We start from the raw sequence: 22,467 nt of genomic DNA, 5'->3' as shown, positions 1-22,467 counted from the left end.
TGTTTTCGTTTGGTTCGTTTACTTGTTACCCGATACCTACCTGAATGCGAGACAACTCTTGTTTGCCCTTAGTTTGGAAAAGACCTAATATTTGTTGTTAGAAAAAAATCGGTCCATTTAGTCGATAACAAAATTCCCCAATGTGCCATTTTATTGATTTTAAAAATATCAATTTGACCAGACTCTTTTTCCTCAAATACCTAGAAAATCTCTGTACATATCACACATGTTATTAGGATGAATCCACCATGATTCTTACTTGTTACATTAGATGATGTATCTTGATAGAGTCTGCAGACCAGTTTGCCACTTGATTTGTACTTGTACAGAGCATTACCAGAGCAGGTATATAGGTCACCCTGGTGGTGTGCAATACCACGACATCTATGTTGTAAGTTAAGCTTCCTGCCTTTGGCGAGTTGGCTCTGGCTTACTGTGATAAACTGGACCTCGTGCACAGCCACTGCAACCTCAGTGGGTGTGATAAGACACATGTCCTGTATGGGTCCACCCCTGAAATCCAAGTGGCTCACCACCAGGTACTGCTGGTTCAGAAGTTTGACCTTGTCATTAGATATGTCTGCAACCAGGACCTGTCCATTTGGGAGAGCACATACTGCTGTGATCCAGCATGTGTCTGAATCACTTGGCATTTTCACATTGTGCACAGACTTCCCATTCACAGTGAACACATGGTTTGGTAAGTTCTCTTTTATAAATATATCAGACTGTTGTATATTTTCCAGACATTTTTTACTGGCAATAAAAAAGAGTTCAGGTTTACTCAGTACTTTCGGTATGGCTACATGGAGATGGAACAATTCATAGTGAAGCCTGATGCAGCTGTTTCTCACAACCTTGATAGGAGCTTGTTTCAGGTTTAGCTCTTCTTTCTTCTCCTTAATAGTGCTTTTCTCAAAATCTGCTAATAAATATTTGATTTCCTCACGCATTTCACTTATAGGGTATTGCATATGTTCATGTGTTGTATTAACTGTGCTGGTTTCACATTCGCGTAAATACGATACTATATTCACACGCAAACCATCCACAATGAGCATCTCATGTTCTTTGTATGAAACCTTAAGAGACATCATTTTGTCCTCCTGATACGCCTGACATTGTTTCATAAGTAAAAGAGTATTTTCCGTTCTGACAGACAGGTTCTTAAAGTTGGTTGACTTCCCTCTGGCAGCCTGAGGTAATGGAGTTACTTGTAAGCATGGTCTGAAAAACAACCACACAGGAGACAGTAAGTGATTGAATAGAAATCAAATGACCAATAACCAACTGTTTACCCCAAAACAATATTAATTATAATACAAATTTAAAGGGGCATTTTAACAAAAAAATATTTAGGCACATACAATAACAATGTATGATATATCAGTGTCCGACAAATCCATTGCCCGGAGCCCGGGGGCTACCAAAATTTTTCATCGGGCTACTGAAATTTTCCAGTTGACGCCCGCCGGGCTACTATAAATCTATAAGAGCCGTAGCCTGGTTTATTGACAGACATGCCTAGAATAAACACGCCGACCATGTGTTTGTACACTGTTTATTGCTTATAATCCGATAACAAAGTGCAATCAATTATCTAATCAGTCACCGATCACTTGCGGTAATGTCATAAACAGTAACAGTGTATTTTAATCATCCAATCAGAATCAACATTTGTCGTCTGCTAATAATATAATGAGAGCCGGTTGGATAGTTGGCGCACATGATGCAACATCATTTTGCAGTTTGGAATTCTTTGTTAACCGCAACAATGAGTAATAGCGACAATTTTTTTGATGTCGTTAAATATCCAAGGACGCCAACATTAGGAGGGCAACATTAAATAAATCAAAACAATAGCGGATTCTTCAAAACGGTAACGAAACCGAAAATGAATATTAATGACAACTTTGTGAACGCGATTAACACCTGCTAATTAGTTTGCATTGTCAATTAATAATTGGATTAATCGACTGTTAATCAATAATCCCATATATGCCCGATTTATATTTTTAAAACCAAATTATGGCTGGGTAATATAGACGATAAGAGTCATAAACACAAACGTGTGAAATTTTCTAAAGTGTCAAATGAATTTCGGCAAATGGTTCTATTTAAAAATATGATGAAATAAGCTCCCAATCAGGACCGTTGTATTGCAACATGCGTAAATAACCTGCCACGGTTTGCACGCGTTGTGTACAGCTATTTGAGGTTACAAAATTCTACATTTAAGAAATGAATTTCTTTGTCCTGATAAAAAGCGCGCAAAAATTGGCGTAGGTATATTTATTTGTAAATAAACATTTCGTAGCGGGTACAACATTGAGATCATTTAATTTCCATTAAAAGTTTCGTTGTAAATTTCAACTCAAGTACCGGGGTATATCGCGAATTATTTGGCATTGGCATTTTCTCTTAATAAAATATCATGTAAACAAGAGGTATCGTTACCGTTACGCTGTATCAGTTCCTTCATTATTGAAACAATTATTGTATTGTATACTGACTGCACACAAGTGTCGTAGCATACGGATGCAATACGTAAATTCGGACAGTACTTAAAGTCGGACACAAGTAAATAAATGATTTAATACTCTTGATTTCTTGAAACTCGGTATTTGTTGTTAAAAAGGGCAATTGAATTGATTAACACCATACGAGTCAATCGTATTGATCATCTAAACACTTTATTTACGTTTACGACTTAACGTGCTGTCTGAATTTAAGTACACATACATGTGCACATACATGTAATATCTACATGTAGTATATGATTTTCTTTGGTACATTTACATTTAAGTACACGGTGCCTGTACTGTAACATCAATTTACGATATTGACTGTGTACATCAGACTACTTGCTGTTTTATGTATATGTATGTATACATATTATGTATATGTAAATGAAGAAATAAAATAAAGATGAAAACCTGCCTCTTATCATTTTGTAGGAAAATTTTATGGGCTACCAAATATTTTTATTGGTAGCCCAGTGGGCTACCTGAAAAATAAGAAATTTGTCGGACACTGGATATATCAATTCACATGTGACTTTTCTAGAAGCAATACTATATTGATTATTATTAAAATAAAAATATATAAATAACAAGGGCTGTTTGTAAAACATGCATGCCCCCCATATGGGCTGTCCGTTGTAGTGGCAACCATTGTGTGAATACGTTTCTTGTCACTGTGACCTTGACCTTTGACCTAGTGACCTGAAAATCAATAGGAGTCATCTGCGAGTCATGATCAATGTACCTATGAAGTGTCATAATCCTAGGCAAAAGCGTTCTTAAGTTATCATCCGGAAACAATTTTACTGTTTCGGGTCACCATGACCTTGACCTTTGACATAGTGACCTGAAAATCAATATGGATCATCTGTGAGTCATGATCAATGTACCTATGAAGTTTCATGATCCTAGGCGTAAGTGTTCTTGAATTATCATCCCGAAACCATTTAACTATTTCGGGTCACCATGACCTTGACTTTTGACCTAGTGACCTCAAAATCAATAGGGGTCATCTGCAAGTCATGTTCAATCTACCAATAAAGTTTTGTGATCCTAGGCATATGAGTTCTTGAGTTATCATCCGCAAACCATTTTACTATTTTGGGTCACCGAGACCTTGACCTTTGACCAAGTGACCTGAAAATCAACAGGGGTCATCTGGGAGTCATGATCTAGCTACCTATGAAGTTTCATAATCCTAGGCATATGCGTTCTTCAGTTATCATCCGGAAACCATTTTACTATTTCGGGTCACCGTGACCTTGAACTTTGACCTACTGACCTAAAAATCAATAGGGGTCATTTGTGAGTCATGATCTATCTACCTATGAAGTTTCATGATCCTAGGCATATGCGTTCTTGAGTTATCATCTGGAAACCATTTTACTATTTTGAGTCACCGTGACCTTGACCTAGTGACCTCAAAATCAATAGGGGTCATCTGCGAGTCATGATGAATGTACCTATGAAGTTTTATGATCCTAGGCCCAAGCGTTCTTAAGTTATCATCCGGAAACCACCTGGTGGACGGACCGACTGACAGACCGACCGACAGACATGTGCAAAGCAATATACCCCCTCTTCTTCGAAGGGGGGCATAAAAATGTATCTATCTACTGTGTGTTTGGGAAATAATGCAAACCGCATTGAACAACAAATTGTGCATTTATTCATTATACTGATATTACAACTCTTAAATAATGTCATTACTAGAATGCATGTGTATAACATAAAGTTATGTATATTTAACTCATCATTACCGGGGTATTATACTGATTAAAGTGCCACAGGACAAAGTGTGTTTATATTAAGACATTCAGTGTTTTCAGTGTTTCAAATTGAAATAATTCTTATGAAATGGCAATCTAAGTATAAAATAAAATATGTGTTTGCATAAGCAGTTAATATGTGTTTTTTACTATAATCTTTTTCTTTCTTTTAAGGTTATAAATTATGAGAACTTAATTCCTCTTTACTAATTGCTTTCTTGCATAAATTGGCATCAGCTTCATTAATAAATAGATGAAGAATGATGTGGTAATTCATACTTATTGTTAAATACTGTAAAAATTAACAATGGACTAGCACATACACACATACACTCAATCATTTCAACACAAATCACAAGTATATTGACAAATATTGAAACTCCATTATTTTTAATCAAGAGATAAATTCTTATTACAGTCTAATGTAAAGCAATGGACAAATTTCAAGTGATTATTCAAAAGTATAATTTGCCCCCTTGGTGCAAAAAGGTATCATATGACATTGAAATGAGAAGGCACATAGCAATCTTTGCACCAACATGGCAAATTGATCTTGCATATAAACATGTTATCATTTATGAAACCATTATTTTCCGTAAAGCCTTTGGCTTTACATGTATCAATAGCATGTCTGTCAGACGCTGCGCATACGGCCCGCAATTATAAAGATCCGGAAAATACACCATGCACTACGCTCCGCACAGTACACATCGAAGAACCCGGATAATCATTGTCTTTTCGGCGCTTGAAGCGAGAGCACGATTTTATCGGTGAGTTTCACATGGCCCGATATTTTTTAAATTATATTGGCTCCACCTAGGACGTAGTCCAGGTATTTGTTGATTTTATTATTACAGAAAGTTTCCGTTTTTACAGTTCTTTGCTGTTATTTATTTGTTAATTGTAACTCTGGTTAAAATTAAAATGAGCCAGTCCGAGAACGAAGTTCTCGAGTACACTGCAAATGTTCTGTTCTCATCTTCGGAAAGCGAAGGTGAGTTTTCGGGGTTCGAGGCAGATAGCGCCGAACCAAAACAGTGCCAACAACGAAAGCTTAAATCGGTTGTTAAGCGAGTACATAAAAGTTCGACACGAACTGACGTAAATAATAATTCTAAAAATGACTCAAAACAGACAAAGGGAAAGCAAAAAGCCACAAAGAAAACAACCCCTAAGTCAACAAGTGTAGGCTTATTTGATTTAGATAATTTGTCTGCCAATGATATTGATGTACTGAGAAAAAAGCTGGGCATTTTTGATATGCCAGTAGAGGAAGTGTATGATGACTTTGAGGGTTTTGACCCCCAGAATGCCCCAAATTTGAGAATGAAAATGAATTTACAGATTCAGATGCAAATGATTCTATAGGTGCACGAAAATATGCCCAAGACTCTAGCAATAACATGACATCTAAGTTGAAAAATAGTCTTTTTGACGATTCTGATCAGGTTGAAGATCGATCAGACTGGAAATTGCCCAAGATTAAAACAAAAGTTAAAGGACCAGCTATTACACCATCTTTGGCTGACTTAATTAGTGTGGCTTGTACATCACAGTGTGACATTGAATCTGTTTCAGAGAAGTATCATGTTCCTGAAAATTGTGAGAAATTAAATCCTCCCACTGTTAACAATGAGATATGGAAAATTTTAGACAAAAGAACACGTACTTATGATCGTCTTTTCCAAGACATACAATCACTACTTTCATCAGGCATTGTCCCAATTCTGAAATTGGTCCAAGTGCTTAAGCAGTCATTGATGACCAATGAAGAGGCTAAAGAGTTAATCTCTGACTCTCTGACATTATTGGGTCAAGCCCAGTTCAATTTGAGTGTCCGTAGGCGATATCTTCTTAAACCTAATCTAGACCAGAAATACAAAAATTTGTGTAGCATAAACATGCCTGTGACAACCCAACTGTTTGGGGACGACATTGCCAAGGAAGTGAAGAATTGCGAGACCAGTCTTAATCTTGGAAAGATGAGACCGCAGCAAGGTTTTCAGCCCAATTTCTTTCCGAGGGGAGGATTCCGTGGAAGGTTTCCACATAATTTCAATAGAGGTCGTGGCAATGTAAGATACATGCCATATGGACAGGCACCTGCCTTCAATCCTCGAGGATTTAGAGGACCCATGAGAGGAGGACCTAGAGGCGGTAGAGGTTTTAAACCCTCAGCAACTGTATCAGCCCCAAACGAGGGCAATTAGGAGCGGTAGGTAGACTCAAACACTGTTATAAGTCCTGGGAATTTTTTACCAGTGATCAATGGATTTTGAATAATATAAAAGGCTATGTCCTGGAATTTGAGTCAAAACCTTTTCAAACAGTTATTCCAAATAAAATCTCTTTTAATGAATCAGAAATTCAGATTATTGATCAAGAGGTGGATGATTTATTGAAAAAAGGAGCTATTGTCGGTTCTGAGTGGGAGCCAGACCAGTTTATTTCAAATATATTTGTGGTCAAAAAACCTAATGGAAAATTTAGACCAATTATAAACCTCAAAAGGTTAAATAATTTTGTTCATTATGAACATTTTAAACAAGAGCATTTTAAGATAGTGCTTGAATTAATTCAAGAAAATGATTTCTTTTGTTCTGTGGATTTACAAGATGCTTATTTTTCGGTTCCTATTCATCCAGATTATCAAAAATATTTGAAATTTACATGGAAAGGAGTTTTATATGCATTTGTTTGCCTGCCGTTTGGGTATAGTGCAGCACCCAGAGTATTTACAAAGTTGTTAAAACCAGTTTATGCATGGTTTAGGTCCCAAAGTATTAGATGTGCTTACTATATTGATGATTCTATTAATATGAGTTTAGACAGACATATATGTTTACAGAATGCTGAAACAATTTGTTCCACATTACAGTCTCTTGGTTATGTGGTAAATCCCACTAAGTCAGTTCTAGTGCCAACACAAAGGATTGTGTTCTTTGGTTTTATAATAGATTCCGTTCAGTTTATGATATTCCTTACAGAGGAGAAAATAGAAAAAATTATTCTTAAAGCTCGAAGACTTTTGTCTAGTAGAAGAGTAATAGTTAGAGACCTGGCGTCGTTTATAGGTCTTTTAGTTAATGCTTTTTATGCAGTTCTAGAGGCTCCTTTGCATTATAGACAACTTGAACGTTTAAAATTAGAAGGACTTGGAAATAATAACAGTTTTGATAATGAAATAATGTTAAATGGGAGAGTTATTCAAGACTTGCATTGGTGGATTGGGAATGTTAATTGTAAAAATGGTAAAAGGATTAGACCTAAGAAAGTCAGTTTCATTTGTCAAACTGATGCATCTTTATTAGGTTGGAGTTGTGTTGACAACGAATCTGGTAGATTTGTTAATGCTGAATGGACGAAAAAAGATTCCGAATATCATATTAATTTTTTGGAGCTTAAAGCGATTTTTCTTGGGTTACAGTCATTATATGATAAAACCAATGATTGTCATATAAGAGTTTTTTCTGATAATGTATCTGCAGTGACCTATGTTAATGATATGGGAGGAATGACTTCTCAAAAAATGGATGGTTTAGCAGCAGAAATTTGGCAGTGGTGTTTAAAAAATAATAATTATCTTTCAGCTGCCTATGTGAAAGGATCAGAGAATAATGTTGCTGATTTTTATTCTCGATATTTTAATAAATCATCAGAATGGATGTTGAAACAAGAGATTTTTGAAAGAATTTGTTCAGAGTATTTTATACCTGATATTGATCTCTTTGCATCAAGCCTTAATTGTAAATGTAATAAGTTTGTTTCTTGGGTTCCTGAACCTCAAGCTTATTTCAATGATGCTTTTTCAATTTCATGGTCAGATTTTGAACCATATGTGTTTCCGCCATTTGCCTTAATTGGTAAGGTACTGAACAAACTAGTACAAGATAATGTTAAACGAGCTATATTGATTATTCCATTATGGAGATCTCAATTTTGGTTCCCAAATGTTATTGATTTATTGATATCAATTCCTGTTAGATTACCTCGTCACAAGGATTTGTTGACCGACCCAGAGGATGGAACATCACATCCACTATCCAAAAGTATGGACTTGGTCGCAGTGCAGCTATCAGCCGACATTTGCTTGTGCAAGGAGTTCCTTCAGGAGCAGTCTCAGTTATCCTTAACTCATGGAAATCAGGAACAGAAAAACAGTATAGTTTGTCATGGCGTAAGTGGTGTATTTGGAATCAAGAACGAGGTAAAAATCCCATTAAAACCTCTGAGACGCAGGTAATAGCTTATTTATTTTACCTGTTAAAAAACAATAAGTCTTATTCAGTGCTGAACACACATAAAGCAATGCTTTTGCAGACTTTAAATATTTTAGGCAATAAATGGTGTGAATCTCCAACATTAATTAGTAGGTTTATGAGAGGTGTAGCTATTATGAAACCTGTGGTTCCAAGGTACAAATTTACATGGGACGTGTCTTGTGTTTTGCAACTATTAAAGTCACTTATGCCTTTGAAACAGTTATCTTTGAAAACATTAACGCTAAAGTTAGTTGGTTTGGTGGCTTTGGCTGCTGCCCCTCGTGCACAAACTATTGTGTCCTTGAATATTGATTGTGTTAAAATTGATTATACTACTTGTGAAGCGGTGTTTTATTTCAAAAATTTGTTGAAAACTACGCCAGTGGGTAAAAAACAAAGTTTTTATTTAAAATTGCAGCACTTTCAGGAAGAAAGTTTATGTGTGTTTCATACCTTAATTCATTATATGAAAAGAACTAAGCATCTTAGACTTTCATCTCAGTTGTTTGTGTCTTATGTTTCTTATAAAGAAGTGTCTACAAGTACTATTGCACGATGGTTGAAGGATGTTTTAGTTATGTCAGGTATTGATGTGGCTATTTTTAAGCCACATTCATTCAGATCAGCAGCAGTTTCTGCTGCAGTTAAAGGAAATTGTTCCATTAATAATATCCTTAAAACGGCAGGGTGGAATACTGATTCCAATTTCTACAAGTTTTATTATAGAGACATTGTTGAAAGGTCTGATGTACCATTTGTTCAGGCAGTTTTTTCGCAGGTTTAATTGTATCATTAAACTTAGTGTTTTTTCATATGTTATATGTTAAAATATACATGTATACATATACAAAGTGAAGGTTTACATGTATTTAACCGTATTGTTTTCATTTGTTGACGTTTCAGGTATTTGTATGAACAGTCACAAATGTTTTTCTATTACCTTTGTATTCTGTCATATATGGTTGGGGTATGGAATGCGGCATTATGCCTATTATCATATTGTATACCTATTGTGTATTATTTTGTTAACATGTTGAAATAATACAATCTAGACAGGAAAGGAACTTAAGAATTGGTTTTATATCTGTGTCCTGCTAGATTTGTTGTCAGTCTTTAAAGATGCTATTGATACATGTAAAGCCAAAGGCTTTACGGAAAATAATGTCCCCTCATCCAAGCGTTTGTGACGGATGAGGGTCATTATTAGAAGTAAAGCCGGAGGCTGAGCATGTATCAACCCACCCCTGTTGTTGTATAAGGGTCATATGGAAGTGTTATTCTTCTTTTTCACCCTCCCAGGTTGACATTTACTGACAACAAATAACTTTTAAACAATGATTATCCGGGTTCTTCGATGTGTACTGTGCGGAGCGTAGTGCATGGTGTATTTTCCGGATCTTTATAATTGCGGGCCGTATGCGCAGCGTCTGACAGACATGCTATTGATACATGCTCAGCCTCCGGCTTTACTTCTAATAATGACCCTCATCCGTCACAAACGCTTGGATGAGGGGACATTTCTTTGAATATAATAGTTTCAAAATGTTAAGCTCCCATCATAATTGGTTGCATAATAGCCCACACTTGACTTTCTTCTGTTTATAAAGAATGTAGGCCTCATGTCATATAAGAATTAAAGATCAACATAGCATGAATAAAGAGGGCCATCATGGCCCTTAAGGGATAATCTGAGGTCCTGGACATGAATTGTGGAAGACTTCAACTGGTGGTCTATTGTTTGACCCCACTAAAGTGTTAAGAATTTAGTTTGAGATTTGACTTGGTGACATTGTTTCTAGAGGCATGTTATTAACGGTCATACTCATACCAAGTTTCAATGAAATCGGCCAAAGCACTTCCAAGATATGGGTCCGGACACAAAAGTGCCGGACGGACAGACAGACGGACAACGCCAAAACAATATCCCTCCACCTATGGCGAGGGATAAAAAAAAATGTGCAATTAATGTTATCTACAAAGATGTCAACAAACCTTTACTTCAATTTTACCTAATGATCTAGTTTTATATCCAACATGACCAGTTTTGAACTCCACTGATATCATTTGAACAAAATTTAATGTTATTACCAAGTTGCATAAAGATGGACTATACAAGTGTGTAATGTACTTCGTTCAAATGAATGATTTGTTTTTTACCAAAAACATGCATAATTATTGGCTGTTTGTATATACTTGTATTAAATATTTGTATAATTTTATGTCGCTTGATATGGTCTAAAATAAAAAAAGTATGTTTGCTCTGATAGACCATGAATATGTTTAAGTGATTACATATTTATATTGTATTGGTCTGTAAAATATGGTTGCTCAGGGCTGAATGTCTGATACTCTTCTTGAGCTTTCAGGAAGAATGCAATCTGGCTAAGATTTTAATTGGATAATGTTACTAAGTTTCATTAGACAATAAATGCTTTTTTTATTTTATCTAACAAACTATTTGTTTAAACCATACACAACCCAGTTTAAAATGCATCGGGTATATCATTCTGACAAAAAGTTTCATAAAAAAAACTGGGCAATTTTTTGGTCCTCTAGAGTGTTCACAAGATTGTTCTTTCATGTAACCTAGTTTTTACCTCACATGGCCAGACTTGAAACGTAACTGACATATCATAAGGACAAAATGTTTTGAATGAACTTTATGAAGATTTTCCACTAAATTCTGTCCTTGGGTGTTCAAAAGGCAAATGTTGATAATGGACAAAGGATGACAAAGGACGACACAATTTTATCAAAATAGTTCACCATGGGAATGTTGTGCTCAGGTGAGCTTTTAATGTGACGTGTAGAGCATTTGCAAGGTATCACCATCAGCATGTAAGAAACATGTCCCTCTGTTCAGCATGTATTTAAAAAGCTGGAACTAGTTTTTAACTTAGTGGCTATATGAATAGAAAAAACTCTGAAAAAGTTTAATGAAGATCGGACAAACCAGACATTCCCAAAAGTATTTTAAGGTCACAGGATATGGGTCAAAGACATATATTTCCCGGTCTGGAAATTACATGAAAACTCAGATATAAACTACAAATGTCAACAAACCGGCCACAAAATTATAATCAAAGCGCTGAAGGCACTGAAGTTGTTCTCTGTTGTCGTCCTTGATTAGCTTGTGTGCATTGCACATGCTAATCAGTGTGCACATGCTAATCAGTGTGCACAGGCTAATCAGTGTGCCCATGCTAATCCGTGTACACAGACTAATCAGTGTGCACATGCTAATCAGTGTGCACATGCTAATCAGTGTGCACAGGCTAATCAGTGTACACAGGCTAATCAGTGTGCACATGCTAATCAGTGTGCACAGGCTAATCAGTGTACACAGGCTAATCAGTGTGCACATGCTAATCAGTGTGCACATGCTAATCAGTGTGCACATGCTAATCAGTGTGCACAGGCTAATCAGTGTGCACAGGCTAATCAGTGAACACAGACTAATCAGTGTACACAGACTTATCAGTGTACACATGCTAATCAGTGTACACAGGCTAATCAGTGTGCACATGCTAATCAGTGTGCACAGGCTAATCAGTGTGCACATGCTAATCAGTGTGCACATGCTAATCAGTGTGCACAGGCTAATCAGTGTGCACAGGCTAATCGGTGAACACAGACTAATCAGTGTACACAGACTAATCAGTGTGCACATGCTAATCAGTGTGCACAGGCTAATCAGTGTTCAAGGCTAATCAGTGTGCACAGGCTAATCAGTGTGCACAGGCTAATCAGTGAACATAGGCTAATCAGTGCACACAGGCTAATCAGTTTGTACAGGCTAATCAGTGCACACAGGCTTATCAGTGTACACAGGCTAATCTTATTTGACATGCATTTAACCCTGTTTTCTATGCAAGCAGCCAATATGTAAAAACAGATTTAAATGATAAACACTAGACAGGCCAATGTTGTCTTACAACCTGGTAAATACACTCACTGAGTAGTAGAGCAGACGCTCCTATTGCTTCGTCGTATGCAGTGCAGACGGGCAGCGGTAATCGTTCCTAGCATAGAGAGTTACGGTTCTTATCATAGCTAAGGCTTCTAAGCACATACAGATTTGCAAAACAAGGTCTGTAAATGACTCGACCAATCTAACGCGACCAACTAAAAATCGATGAAAAGGCACTATTGACGTATATTTAATGTACACAAACTGTTAATACAAAGTTCCATGAATATTGGGCAAGACATGTGGCGCCTCTATAGTGTTCATATGCAAATTGTTGATAACAGACAACAAACAACCATCATAAAGAAACAAAACTGAGAAAAGGTCACGATGAGAAGGTTAAAAATGCAGGCTAAAACAAGCAAACATCAAGTGTGAACTATCCTCCATAAATAGAGTAAAGGAACATATGCATGAGACATTATACAGGCAAGTTGATTAAAGCCTTAAGGTATTGCTATACTATATACTACATTTGTTGCTGAAATGTTGCCAATGTCTTGTAATCCATATGCTTGAACTTTAAAATGTTATTTCAAACAAACACAAATTAACAAATTAAAGCTCAAGAAAAAATTGCACACAAGAAATGATTTTGAAAACCTTATATAACTTACTAATAGAATAATCCAAACAAATTAACATGGATGATGGTAATTGCACAGAGGCGTCAAAGCTGGGGCGGCTGGGGCAGCGACCGCCGCCCCAATAGTTTCCGCAAAAATGAAAATTCATCAAAGACATTTTTTTAAAATCATTTCAATACACATATATTTGAAAATATCTTTTCCACAAAACAAGGTAATCATGCTTTCGCGGTTATGACACGTGTATTGTTGATTGTCATCACCCGCCCGCAGAAATGTACGTGTCAATTATGTTGTTACCGGGGGTAATTAATAGGTCTCTTTTATAACAATAATACCTTAATTATTGAGTAATTAAACCTGGGAATCTTAAATTGTTGGTATGATCTAAGCCTTTGCTTCTTTCCATTAATATAAAGGAAAGTATAACATGAAACAAATGTGCCGATATTCAATAGTCCTTAATTATCACAAAATTAAAGATACCTCAAGATACCTGAATTAATTGTAATAACTCAAAGTAATTCTTTAATTTTTAAAACTTATTTAATGTTTTTTACCACTTTTTGTGTCATTTCAATATGTGTATTCCAAACCAACAAACAAATTTCTAATTTCTAAAACGGAATTTTGGCACAAAAAAATCCTGAAAAACAGTCTTTCAACCCACATGATACCTATTGTTGTGTTGCCTGCTACAAAGTACAAACTGCGACATATAGTGATCACTTCTCCATCGTGTGTCTGTCTGTCACAAATTTTGTCACTGAGAAAATGCCTGCAATAGATGTGTATAAGGTCAGGTATCAGGCATAGCAACGCACCAAAATGCGCCATTTGATGCTAAAATTTGAAAAAAATTCCGGGGTACGCCAGACCCCCACCAACAGGAGGGGGATACCCTCGCCCATACCCACCCCATCCGCCGCCCCAAATTGTTAATGTGCTTCCGACGCCCCTGTTGCATACAGGTAATACAATGCAATAATTTATACTGATATAAAATAAGTAATAATAAGCTACCTGTGATTAAGCTCAAAACATTTAGAGCAGCACAGCTGACTGTGGTCTGCGCAGTACATTGTTATTTGTTCACTCTTGTGTATGACGCATGTTAAAAGAGAAGTCTCCATCTTCTTAGAAAGTGGCCACTTCATTATTTTATCCTTTCCATAAGGAGATTTTTTGAAAAACAACCAACCATGCTGTCTGTGGGAGTTTATACATCTTCTGCAGAAGTATTTAAGACATGTTTTACAGTAAAAATCTGCATCTATTTCTACAGATCGTTCTTTCTCGCAGATTGTACAACAATAATATTTAACAAAATCATAATTTCTTGAAATTCCAGATGTCGCCATTTTGATAATTCACTTTCAACAAACAAGATTTTACAAACTAAAATCAATTGACATATTTATGTCCAAGCGTGTGTACACTAAATATCCCAGAAAACACACACACACAATGTTATTAAACACAGACAAGTTTTAATAAATTTCGAACTGAACAGCAACCAAGTTAACCGTCAAATGGCAATTGTATTATAGGAGTAAACAGTGTAACTATGTATACTGTCACCTGACTATTGGGTACTGAGTGTATTGATTACTTTAAACTGCAAAAAACAAGCTTTGTAGATAAACACTTTAAACCAGATTGTTTAACACACCACATTTTTAATTGCTCTAATACATGCCATGTTATGATAATATAATTATAATGATAATACAGAAGCTTGTTACATAAACAAATTTTATGACAATATATTAGATACTTTTCCTCAAACAGCATTTAAAACTAACAAGTAATACTTGGCCATTTAAATGCAATTGCACTAATTGACTAGTGTGAATATTGCATACTGACATACAGTACAGCCAAAGCGGAACAAACGTATTTCGCGATCCACGGCGGCAAGGCGAAACGAGTCGATGCTGCGTCAGTCGTTGAAGCTTGTCAGTATGCGGCGGCAAGTCGCATTTCGCCGCGAAACTTCGCATCTGTCCGCCGAGGCATGCCGCGATCCGCGACATGATGCCGAGTCGATGCGCATCATGAAATAAAAAATCTTTTTAAAATTATAAGTTACATGTAGTTAACAAATTTTGAAAGAACAATTATAATAATAATTACAATCATAATAAAGTTATTGTGCGCGGAATGTATTAGCATATACATGTAAGCATAGTTAATGTGTCTGGCCAATTATTAAGTTTGTTTCCCGCCCGTAGCGTATGTATTTCACACATAAACAAGGTCACATAATTATGTTTTCGCACATACAAGTGGTCAAGGCTCCAGCATATGGTGGATTTATAAATTAATTGCATGTTGATTCCACTATTATATTTTAGCTGAGAAAATTAGCAGTTTGAAGCCACATCAATAATCAAGACGGTGACGACGTATTTGTAGTTTTGTTAATTATCAGCTTATTATAACTATTGTTTGAATATGCGTATATAAACACGTTTTATTTTGTTCATATTATACAGTTAATATCGCTACTAATTACCCGATGATCCCGTATATTCCAGTTTTAAATCAAATGCTGGTAAATATTTACGATACACAAACATTCTCGATATTTCCTTAAGTATCAAATACATTTTGGCATTTGTTACTATTTATAGAGATGATGAAATAACGTATAATCGGGGCGTTTTTTTTTCTCTCCACTGAACACGCGATTTACGCCTGTCGTGATGTTCATGTATTTATACAACACAAAATACACCCAAACTTTCCAAACGACGTTCTACATGTCTGCATAATTTTCGCGCGCTTTTTATGAAACAAAGGATATTTTAGCACTGTTTATTTGACGCTAGAATTTGCCAAAGGACGCGTGAGCATTAAAATTCGGAAGTGTCCCTTGCAAAAAGTTAACCCACTTTCATACCAAAACACACTTAAACCAACATAAAACTGTGTTTTTTCTAAGTTTTTCTGAGCGGAAGTTGGTTTTTGCTAATAAAAGCGAGTTTTATGTGAGCTAAACTGTGCTTAACTGAGTTTAAAGTTGGTTTTTTAAAGTAGATGTGTGTTAAAGCGAGTTTTTTTGCTGTAAGAAGTTGGTTTTTTATGAGTCAAAAGTGAGTCTTTTTATTTATGAGTTGGTTTATGTGTGTTTAAGTGTGTCTTTTTGTTTCATAAGCGAGTCTTTTACAACAGAAGTGGGTCTTTTTATAAACAGAAGTGGGTTAAAGCGAGTTTAAGTTGGTCTTTTTATAAATAATTTGAAAGCCGCAACAAGGCTAAAAGACTCACTTTAACACACTTATCAATAAGTTGGTCTTTTGTTTATTAACATAACTCAACAATAAAACAATAATTCTTCAACTAGGTCTTTGTTTCATGTTTATAGCCATATATTATCAAGGTGAATTGTAAAGGGGCTTTTTTACAGCTTGTTTGCCATTGCACCTTTTGTACATTTATTGGCTCCCCATAATTTTAAGGAAACATTGGATAAAAATTGCTCTTTCAGAACATCACAGGTTCACAGATACTTTAAAATTTTTAAATGTTCAAACTTAGTTTTATACCTGAATATGAAATTGTTTGTCTTTCACTTTGAATCAATACATAAGTATTAAATATATTATAAAAACAATCACACATCTATAAAAATGTGAATACTTCCATTTAATTCATGTTCTTTGGAGAATTCAATAGACTTACAGTGTGTTTTTTTATTCATTTTTTGAGGGGGAGAGTGACACTGTTTCTATAATAAATAAAACTAGTTTCAGTGTGAAAGTGTTGATTAATATATGGAAACTTATGTGGGCTTGCCAGCATCAATTATATCTCCTCAACATAAAAACAATAACTATTTTAACTTTCTTATACTGATATTTAACCCCAATACAATTAATGCCTACCACATTGACCTTTTACATACAATTTAAAAGGCAATAAAAATAAATAATATTTATACTATTAATATTATTTGCTAACACCATTCAGCATGTTTTTTTTAAATATTCACAATTAAATATAATATGCTAAGGGTGCTGTGTATTATTCAATAAATACATATATGTTGGTGTTGAAATCAGTAGATATTTCTCAGATTTAGTAATTGGCTGACACACATAAGAGATTAGCCCCCCCCCCCCAATTAAATCATAAACATTAATTCTTATCACAGTATCAGTGCTCCATCTATAGGCCTAACAAAGGGGTGTTGATAGACTTTTGATTGGCTGAGCCACCATCTATTTGAAAACAAGCGACTTTGATTGGCTGGAGACAGGAAGTTATGTTTTGAAAACAAAGGGGGTTTTCATCAACTGACTTTGAGCTTTAAGGTATAATTGAGTAACATTAAGACTTATAATTCTAGTTTAAAATGTCTTGAATAACTTTCAGCATGAAGTATTGTGTGGTGAAAACAATGTGTATGTACTACAATGTGTAAATCAACAATAAGTTTGTTGCAAAGGAGATTCAAAGTGGATGGTTAAAGTGATATGGTCTCATAATTCATCAACTGCCTGTTATCTTGGAATACTGAAGAACAGTTGTTTTAGGTTTGTATTTTCATTTTTACATCACTTTTTTATTTAGTTTCATATTGAATTAATTATGATCATTATCATATTTATGTATTGTCACTGGGAAATGTAAATGGATAAGTATAAATGTAATGCAATTATAAGGAAAAACAACACCATTTGAATAATTATGGCTGTATTTTATGATTATTGTCATCTTAAATGTTATTTATACCTATTTCTGGTCATTAATGAACAGATTTCTTTCCCACATATTCAATGAAAACTTTTATATTTTAAATTTGAAGGTTAAACTCTCAAGGTGAAATTTACATTGATTGGAAGATTCTTTGGATAGAATATTCCTGCCAAAAGACAGCAGAAGGGGGACTAACTGATGTATGGATTTTGACACCAGATTTTACCCTGCACGAGCAGCCCAACTTGAGTAGATCAGGAGTGGGAAAACCGAGCCCTGTCCTTGACCAAGGAAAGTTGGATTTGTTGAGAGGTAAAACTATACAGGTTTTAGCATTTGAAAGGCGTCACACTTCCGACCAGTCCACACAGCCAAATGAGACCACATATCTTGAAACATTTTCAAACAGTATTTTCTACCACACTTAATTTCTTTTAATTATTTATGACAAGCGTTAAGTCACATGTGATCACAGGATTTAAATTGCAAAAATAAACAAACAAAAACAACAAGCAAACAAACTTGTTTTGATTTAAATTAATAATATTTATAGTAACAAGATATACCATAACAGCAATATTTATCACTTACATTATAAAATATCTTTCAGGACCTGATCTCAAATGAGATCATGCACAGGACGCACCTCGCAAAGACCATGACAGTATAGTTTTCAGACCTGATCAGCTGGTGACTGCTCTATGAAGTGCTGTTCAACCTCCCCTAAGGGGGAGATTCGAGAGGGTCTCCTGATTGCTGAACACTACGCCATGGTTGGTATGATTCTTTTTTATAGGGAAAAAGGGGATTTAAATATATAGGTGTTCTACTGCCTCCATATTCATTTTGAAACAAACATAATGCAATTGATTCAAATTTGACTCCAGCACATAATCTGTCTTGCGTTAATTTAATACTACTGCTAAAATTTAAGAGTTACTAAAAATTGTGTTTGTGTATAAAAGTTTTGAGAATTTAACACATAGGCAGACAAAAATAACCTCAGTATAAAGTTAACGATCAAGCTCTAATTTTGAACGATATAAAAAATTCAAGCAACAGTAATTTGCCCCCTTGTTTCAAAAACCTCTTTTGAAATCCTTCTAATGTAGATGATGTTAAAATGGGATATCTGAACTGATGATATTGATGTAAAAGTTTATTACCCAAAATCAAGTCATTCAGATCAGACTTGATTTGGGTGGAATAAACTTCTACATGTTTTTTTAATACTGTAATGTACAGTAAAATTCTGCATTGATTGTTCATATACATTTCAGTTGTCATCTCCAAAAAGTTTGCCCTGCCCATATCAACAGTGGAAGAGAACATGAGATGGGCCTTGAGGAGGCTTCGTGTCATGTACTGCGGGGAGAATATATAAACTGTTTAGTGCTGAGCAATATGTTCCTTTGTTCATAGGTGTAAATATGTGTAAAGGGCTATTCCAGGAAAAGATAGGATGAAGGATTCCTTAATGTTGTCATTTTATAAATCCGGTACCACCAACACAGTTAAAAACAATTATTATTAATTTTATCCTCTGTATCACCCCTCACTAACTGAAACTGTATATAATCATGGTTCATACCCTTCCTCCCATTTTTACCTGTGGTAGCCCAAAGAGGAGAATGTTATTTATTTTAATATATTATGTTAAATGTGCTCGCATATTGTGATAATGTATCTTGGGTAGATGTTTTCCTGGTTTTGTTAAAAATGCACTGTAAAAATGTTCACATTATTTGTTTTTTTTAATATAAACATTGTTTTTTGCAAATTGTGTGCGTCTTTTATTTATAATCACACGGGGCTTGTAATGATCTGTTGTGATTTTATCTCAAATAACCTTTTTACCATTAAGGTGTAAATATTTTTTTTTACAAAGGTTACAGGTCAAACAAGCAAAATTTTATGATCCCTTAAGCGAACAAAAGACTCACAAAAACCAACTTAAACACACTATTGTAGACAGAAGTGTGTTTAAGTTGTTTTTTTTTGAGTTTTGGTATGTTGTTTTTTTGTGAGTTTTGGTATGTTGGTTTTTTTGTGGGTTTTGGTATGTTGGTTTTTTGTGAGTTTTGGTATGTTAGCTTTTGTGAGTTTTTTCTGTGTTTAACTCAGTTTTAACCAAGTTGGTAAATAAACCCACTTTAAACACAGAAAAAACCAACATACCAAAACTCACAAAAAACCAACATACCGAAACTCACAAAAAACCAACATACCAAAACTCACAAAAAACCAACTTACCAAAGCCCACATTTATGTAACAAGTGAGTTTTTTCTGTGTTTAACTCAGTTTTAACCAAGTTGGTAAAAATACCCACTTTAAACACAGAAAAAACCAACTTACCAAAACTCGCAAAAAACCAACATACCGAAACTCACAAAAAACCAACTTACCAAAACTCACAAAAAACCAACTTACCAAAGCCCACATTTATGTAACAAGTGAGTTTTTTCTGTGTTTAACTCAGTTTTAACCAAGTTGGTAAAAATACCCACTTTAAACACAGAAAAAACCAACTTACCAAAACTCACAAAAACCAACATACCAAAACCCACTAAAAACCAACTGCCAATACCGCTTGGTTTAACACGGATAAAACTCGTGTTTAACTCGAGTTTTACACACTTATTTGGGAAGGGGTGTTTCAGATTACAAATTTAATAATGATAATCGAACGAAACATAAACAGTTGCGCGTAATTAATTCTACGCTACACATACATGTATGTACAATTAGGTGGATATCTTTTCACTCGATCTGCCGCGTACGTATGCGGCGGATTTACTCCGCGAAAGTACGCGAGGTTAATACAGACTCGGAGTCGTTGCGGGGATCGATGCCGAGTGCCACGGCGATACGCCGCGTGAACACACGACTCGGCCGCCGCGGACTTATAATCTGGCCGTGGCGCAGCCGCGGATTAAGTTTGTGCCGCTTTGGCTGTACTGTAGCAAAAGCCTGAGTGATACATCTTCTGTTTTAAACACATGAATGAATAACATTGACAACAAATGTGTTGGATGCATTCATTATTAGTTTTGGATGGGTCGTTGAGCCTGAGCTACTGAGAAAGTTGTGACCTTAATATTTTGTTAAACAATTAACATACTTGAAAGCTTTTCATAAATATGTCCAACTGTTGTGTTTTTATTTTATTTTATTATATAGTTCCACTGATTAAGTCATTTAAAATATGGTACAGACAATAACTACCATTTAATAAAAATCTTGAAGCAGTCAATTACTTACTACAAACATTCATTATTGAAGCTTGGGTGAACCCAATTCTCTTAAATCTATATACATTTTGTTGATGTGAATGTCAACTTACATTGGCAAAATGTTGAGTAGCAATCTTCAAATTAGTTACAGTCCCAATCTAGGAGTGGATTAACAATGTCATTAAGGTACGCGTGACGTTTATACTAAATTAATTAATTTATAAACTTTTGTTAAAGCTGCAATTGTGTCATCAACTTATCCTACAAAACAGTTTCAGTTGGAATAGATATTTTAATATCCCAATTGTGTGCCTTGTTAAATTACAATTGTGTTTGATCATTTTGTTTATTTCTTAGTCACTTTATGATGCTAATTATGTGTTGCTCATGGCAAGCCTCGCCATGTAATCCTTTCTTTAACGCATCGGACAAATTCCAGTACTCAATGATACTTACAGTGTACATAGTATTCTGTATTTTGAAAAACCACACACTGCATAAAATGCAGGCATTTGTATTGATGGTATTTAAAGTCACTATTACGCTCACCAATACATACGGCTACTGTATTATGCTATATAAAAAACATTCGACAACAAGTAGAACCATACGTAGGTTAATTACAATAGGAAGACCCTAAAAACAAGTAACATTGATGTAAAAAAGTTATATTACAAGCATTTGGCAAGTTTTAAGCATCTAAATATCGTTCCACGATGTAATCTACTTTCGCTTTTGAGTCAGGATCGGATTCATTCGTGTTGCGTTCATTTGCATAATTTATACAAGCCATTTTCGCATTCGCTAAGCTCCAGTTACCCAGAATTTATTTTGATTTCACAAAATGATTTTTCATGAGAGCTACGTCATGCTTCCGACGCTTACCGTATCCAATCTCGTGTTGGCCCGTAATTGTTCGGATATTTCACGGGAGATATAAATGGAATTATTTGTGACCACAAAAAAATAAAAACAAGCATTTTGTATCTCGTTAAATCAATTCTACCAGACAACACCTAACGTTGAAATTTTGCATTTTGCTAAAAGGAACATTGATTTTTTTATGGGTTAGCTTTATTTAACGAAATATTCCATATTTTTGAGCGTGATTGTTACTTTAAACAGAATAAATTTGTCCTAGTTCATTGTCACAGTCTGACAAGAAACTAACAAAAAGCTTAAATAGAGATAATATTTTAATTAAATTTCAACATTTCACGAAGTTGTTGTTTAGAATAAAGTATAGTCATTTGTAGCCGTTTCTTTAGCTCCTATTTTCCTTAGGTCAATTTTCTAACATTTCAACCAATCAAATGCCCCAAAATTATAAACACCGGAACTACAGTGCTAAATTGACGTCATCAAACGGGGAACTCCCGGGATGAAAACAACTGTTTTACACGAAGAATGCTGATGCGT

The 22,467-nt window shown here is 35.1% G+C and overlaps 1 protein-coding gene and 1 long non-coding RNA gene across 3 annotated transcripts; one reads left to right on the top strand and one right to left on the bottom strand.

Moving 5' to 3' along the window:
• Window positions 1–200: 200 nt before the first annotated feature.
• LOC127842354 (uncharacterized) lies at window positions 201–14,641 on the bottom strand. Its single transcript, XM_052371814.1, has 2 exons — window positions 14,134–14,641; window positions 201–1,227 (listed from the first exon to the last, which is right to left on the bottom strand). Exons 1-2 carry the CDS (start codon window positions 14,469–14,471, stop codon window positions 201–203), a joined length of 1,365 nt encoding a protein of 454 aa, XP_052227774.1. The 5' UTR covers window positions 14,472–14,641.
• A 3,274-nt stretch (window positions 14,642–17,915) lies between these two features.
• LOC127841871 (uncharacterized) lies at window positions 17,916–19,600 on the top strand. 2 transcript variants are annotated; one of them, XR_008031379.1, is made up of 3 exons: window positions 17,916–18,126; window positions 18,425–18,591; window positions 19,095–19,600. It is a non-coding gene; the product is annotated as an uncharacterized LOC127841871 (long non-coding RNA). The 2 variants fall into 2 exon arrangements; XR_008031380.1 differs by having other exon boundaries at window positions 17,918–18,126; window positions 18,425–18,587; window positions 19,095–19,598.
• The last annotated feature ends 2,867 nt before the right edge of the window (window positions 19,601–22,467 follow it).

Source organism: Dreissena polymorpha, chromosome 8, assembly GCF_020536995.1.
Source record: "Dreissena polymorpha isolate Duluth1 chromosome 8, UMN_Dpol_1.0, whole genome shotgun sequence".
Classification (NCBI taxonomy): domain Eukaryota; kingdom Metazoa; phylum Mollusca; class Bivalvia; order Myida; family Dreissenidae; genus Dreissena; species Dreissena polymorpha.
Note: the sequence above shows the minus strand (reverse complement) of the source record. Positions and strands in the feature narration are given on the sequence as shown.

Excerpts from the sequence above, each read along its gene's own strand:
- LOC127842354 (XM_052371814.1), bottom strand. The coding sequence starts at position 14,471 with ATGGCGACATCTGGAATTTCAAGAAATTATGATTTTGTTAAATATTAT. Across the intron at positions 1,228-14,133 it reads TGTTTTGAGCTTAATCACAG|ACCATGCTTACAAGTAACTC; the intron begins GTAGCTTATTAT and ends GTTGTTTTTCAG.